This window comes from Rhinoraja longicauda, chromosome 40 (assembly GCF_053455715.1).
Source record: "Rhinoraja longicauda isolate Sanriku21f chromosome 40, sRhiLon1.1, whole genome shotgun sequence".
NCBI lineage: Eukaryota > Metazoa > Chordata > Chondrichthyes > Rajiformes > Arhynchobatidae > Rhinoraja > Rhinoraja longicauda.
Window position 1 is genome coordinate 5,369,025 of NC_135992.1, and position 4,765 is coordinate 5,373,789.

The 4,765-nt window shown below is 48.9% G+C and overlaps 1 protein-coding gene across 1 annotated transcript; it reads right to left on the reverse strand.

Moving 5' to 3' along the window:
• Window positions 1-537: 537 nt before the first annotated feature.
• On the reverse strand, window positions 538-4,462 carry LOC144611383 (beta-galactoside-binding lectin-like). Its single transcript, XM_078430454.1, has 3 exons — window positions 4,386-4,462; window positions 1,735-1,897; window positions 538-663 (listed from the first exon to the last, which is right to left on the reverse strand). The coding sequence occupies exons 1-3, from the start codon at window positions 4,460-4,462 to the stop codon at window positions 538-540; spliced, it is 366 nt and encodes a 121-aa protein (XP_078286580.1).
• Between the last annotated feature and the right edge of the window lie 303 nt (window positions 4,463-4,765).

A 4,765-nucleotide genomic window follows, 5' to 3' on the forward strand; every position in this document is an offset into this window, starting at 1 on the left:
TCCCTGTAGAAGCAACCTCCCCATTACCAATCCCTCCAAATGCCAATCCATCCAACAAGTCAATGGAATCCAACTTATTCAAGTTAAGACCTTCAGGAAAAAATTAATTATTCCTGGTGAAACCATCTTGCACAGTGCAATGATCAATCAGTGGAAGGGCAAGTTCAGCACAAAGCCGTTTAGTGAGCAAAGCCAGTGTGGAGGGAATAGTTAGACCCTGGGCCGCACCAAAGCCCCTCACTGAATGGAGTGATTCCCTGCCCCCTGGAGATGCCCAGTCTGCCCTCTTCTCCCTAGGGCAGGTGTAGCGACAGGACAGTAAAGGTGGAAACAGCTTGACGCCCATCTGAAGGGCAAGCAAAGAGTTCCAATAGCTCGGACGAAACATTCAGCAGTGAGCCCCCTCCCGACATCCCCTTATGTTCTTGTTCTAGTTTCCCCACACCCAATTCCTGTAATAAAAACCACTCTCCCCTCGAAATGTTTTAAAAGACCCCCAAAAGTGTCAGTTTATTTCTATATTAAATTTCACGCTTTTCAGCTGAACATCCCCCCGATCCAAAATCCGTCCAGTATGTACGTGCTACTGCGTTTTGGAAACATCATTGTGTGTTTATCAGATACGTCAATCTCAAAGTTGTCTCCGTTGAACTTAATGCGGACCTGTCAAAGCTGTAAACGGGAAACAAAAGGTCAGGAATTTCACAGAATCCACAAGAGACACAAAAAGCTCGAGTAACTCAGCGGGTCAGGCAGCATCTCTGGACAGACGGAATGGGTAATGTTTCGGGTCGAGGCCCTTTTTCAGACTGAGGGTCAGGGGAAAGGGGAACGAGAGATATGGACGGTGATGTAGAGATATAGAACAAATGAATGAAAGACACGCAAGTAAGTAACGATGATCATTATCGTCTATATCTCTCTTTACCCTTTCCCGTGACTTTCAGTCTGAAGAAGGGTCTTGACCCGAAACGTCACCCATTCCTTTTCTCCAGCGATGCTGCCTGTGCCGCTGAATTACTCCAGCTTTCTGTGTCTATCTGTAGGTTCCTTCATGTTCAGGAGACGCCAAACCCTAATTCATTCCGTAACCCAACCCAAAAGGTTCCATGCATTATTCCACTTGACTTACTTACTTAATTTTAGACTTTAGAGATACAGAGCGGAAACAGGCTCTTCGGCCCACCGAGTCCACGCCGACAAGCAATCACCCTGTACACGAGCACAATCCTACACACACACTCGAGATCATTGACTATTTTTTTAACCGAAGCCAATTAACCTACAAACCTGAGGTGTTTATTCACAAAATGCTGGAGTAACTCAGCAGGTCAGGCAGCATCTCAGGAGAGAAGGAATGGGTGACGTTTCGGGTCGAGACCCTTCTTAACCTACAAACCTGCACATCTTTGGAGTGTGGGAGGAAACCGAAGCACTGCAAGAAAGCCCACGCAGTCACAGAGAGCACTTCTTGTCAGGATCGAACCGGGGTATTCGGCACTGTGAGGCAGCAGCTATCGCGCAGATTTTCTCCGGGAGCTCCGGTTTCCTCCCACACTCCAAAGACGTGCAGGTTTGCAGGCTAATTGGCTTTGGTATAAGTCAAAATTGACCTTGGTGCACAGGATATTGTTACTGTGCGGGTTCGCAGGTCGGCGCGGACTAGGTGGGCGGAAGGGCCTGGTTTTGCACTGTATCTCTAGAACTAATTCTAAATCACACTCACTCTCTCACCTTGAAATCTTCATCATTACGTAGAGGGCTTGATTCATTCTGCTGCTTGCTCCAACTGGAGTTGACCATGTCATTCAAGATAATCTTCGGGCCAGCCTGATAAAACCGTGGGTTAAAATGCAGTAATTTGTTCTCAGGATCCTTTCCTAGCTCAATTGCAAATCTGAAACAAAGGATGGTCAAAAGAGACATCAGCCACGATCACATAGAATGGCGGTGCTGGCTCGAAGGGCCGAATGGCCTCCTCCTGCACCTATTGTCTATTGACATGAGGAACGGGATATACTGGTTTCCACAAATAAAGACACACAGCCTTTATTTGTGCCTTTATTTGCGTGCATGGTGGTGTTGTGGTAGATTTGCTGCCTCACAGCGCCAGAGACCCGAGTTTGATCCCGACTACGGGGGCTGCCTGTACAGGGTGTACACGTTCTCCATGTGACCATGTGGGTTTTCTCCGGGTGCTCCAGTTTCCTCCCACACTCCGAACACGTGCGCGATTGCAGGTTAATTGGCTTCGGTAAATTTGTAATCTGTCCCTGGTGTGTGCTGGATGGTGTTTGTGTGCGGGGAGCTCTGGTCGGCGCGGACTCAGTGGGTCAGGAAGGGCCTGTTTCCGCGCTGTATCTAAAGGCTAAAGTGCTGGATTAACTCAGCAGGTCAGGTAGCATCACAGGTGGACAGAAATAGGCGCAATTTCGGGCCACGACCTTTCTTCAGGCTGATGGTGGTGGGGGACAGAGGAGAAATGTGGAAGAGAGGTGGGACACGATAAAAATAGAAACAAGGAGAGAATTTGAGATCTTTTTCTCTCTCAAAGAGATATTCAACAGCATTGCGATAAAGTCCTAGAAACATACAGCACCGAAACAGGCCCTTCGGCCCAGCGAGTCCATGCTGACCATCAAGTCCCTGTTAATCCTGCAGTAATTCCATTTTATTCTGCAGAAACAAAAAATTGCAGATGCTGGTTTAATCTGAAGATAGACACAAAATGCTGGAGTAACTCAGTAGGTCAGGCAGCATCTCTGGAGAGAAGAAATGGGTGACGTTTCCAGTCGAGATCCTTCTTCAGACTGATCTGTATGTTCATATATCTGTGCGTGTGTGTATGCGAGTGTGTGCGTGCTTGTGTGTGACTGCGTGCGTCAGTATGTGCGTGGGTGTGCATGAGCGTGTGTGAGTGTGTAAACAAAGGGTGAAAAGCAGGAGAACCACCATCATCGCTTACCTGGTTGTCGATGATTTAACTCTTCCTTCAACTTCGACAGTCACCAGACTTCATTTGGCACCCAGTCATGTGCAAGGTCTGAGGGAGCAAGAAAAAGCTTCCTGAGTTGACAGTATCAGAGGGCGGTGCAATGGCACAGCTGGTAGAGCCGCTGCCTCACAGCACCTGAGATCCCAGGTTCGATCCTGACCTCGGGTGTTTGCGCGTTCGCCCTGCGGCCGTGTGGGTTCCCTCCGGGTGCTCCGGTTTCCTCCCACATCCCACAGACCGCGCGGGTTTGTGGCGTATTTGGCCCTCTGTAAATTGGCCCTAGTGTGCAGGGAGTGGTGGCAAAGTGGGATAACGTAGAACTAGTGTGAACGGGTGATCGAAGGTCAGTGCGGACGCGGTGGGCCGAAGGGCCTGTTTCCATGTTGTATCTCTAAACTAAACTGAACACTAAAGGATGTAGGAAGGAACTGCAGATGCTGGTTTACACCGAAGATGGACACAAAATGGTGGAGTAACTCAGCGGGACAGGCAGCATGTGTGGGGAAAAGGGATGAGAACAGCACCTCATATTTTGCTTGAGCAGCTTACAATCTAGCAGTAGCAGTATTGATTTCTCTAACTTCAAGTAACCCTTGCTTTTCCTCTCTCTTCGTCCCTCCCCACCCTAATTCTCCGACTACTTCCACGGTCCTCCTGATTAATTTTACTGACTGTATGTCTCGTTGTCTCCTTCCCCTCAGCCAACAATAAACCATTCTACATTTCCTAATGATCGTCTGCTTTGATCTGTCCTTTTCACACCATACCCTTCCGTACCTCTAGACTCCCTCTCCCCCCTGACTCTCGGTCTGAAGAAGGGCCTCAACCCGAATTGTCACCCGTTCTTTCTCTCCAGAGCTGCTGTCCGACCCACTGAGTTACTCCAGCTTTTTGTATCTTTCTTCTATACCCATGAGACTCTTTAACAGAGATTGTTTCACTAATGGAGGTACTGAGATAAAGAATCGGCTGTGAGTTTAAAACCGGAGATAGGTCGAGTCTCGACCCGAAACGTTGCATATTCTATTTCTCCGGAGATGCTGCCTGACCCACTGAGTTACTCCAGCTTTTTGTGTCTGCGATGTCAACTGGCATCTGCAGTTCCTTCCTACACAAAAGAAAACTGGTGCCAATTAGCTAGTAGCCTCACCCTTGGCCGAATAACTTACCCCAGGTTAAGATCATAAGTGCTAGTGTAGGGGGTGGTTGCCGGTCGGCTTGGACTTCGTCGGGCCAAAAGGTTTGTTTCCGCGCTGTATCTCGAAAGACTAAAGCCATAATGTCATAAGTGATCGGAATAGAATTCGGCCATTCGGCCCATCACATCTACTCCACCATTCAAACATGGCTGATCTATCTCCCCCTCCTAACCCCATTCTCCTGCCTTTGCCCCGTCACCTCTGGTGGTGAGGGATAAGCTGGTGAGAGTTTGGTAATCACTTTCTGAAGTTTGTTGGTTTCCGCCATCCTTCTTGTGGCTCACGGGCGCAGTCAGCTCGTGGAAACAAAGCGAGGACAAGTTGCCTGGCCTCCCCAACCCTGGTTTATAAAGGCAATCTCACCCAGCCTGGTCACCACTTAGGATCGGCCCCGACAATGCTTCACCCTTACACCTCCCCTTTGGAGTTCGCAGCCAATGTGAGAGCTCAATAGGCACCCGTACAGCATCCCACCAAGAGCTGGCAAGGAGACAAGGGAATGAGTGATGGAGGTGACGTTGTCAAAAAACAAAAACCTTCGGCGGGGAAGGTTTGTTCAGACAACGTGTCG

What these genes read in the sequence shown, in the direction of transcription:
- LOC144611383 (XM_078430454.1), bottom strand. Translation starts at nt 4,462, where the DNA reads ATGGCGGAAACCAACAAACTTCAGAAAGTGATTACCAAACTCTCACCA. An exon ending in TCACCACCAGAGGTGACGGG is followed by an intron (nt 1,898 to 4,385) that starts GCAAAGGCAGGA and finishes CCTTTGTTTCAG; the next exon opens with ATTTGCAATTGAGCTAGGAA. An exon ending in GTAATGATGAAGATTTCAAG is followed by an intron (nt 664 to 1,734) that starts GTGAGAGAGTGA and finishes CAGCTTTGACAG; the next exon opens with GTCCGCATTAAGTTCAACGG.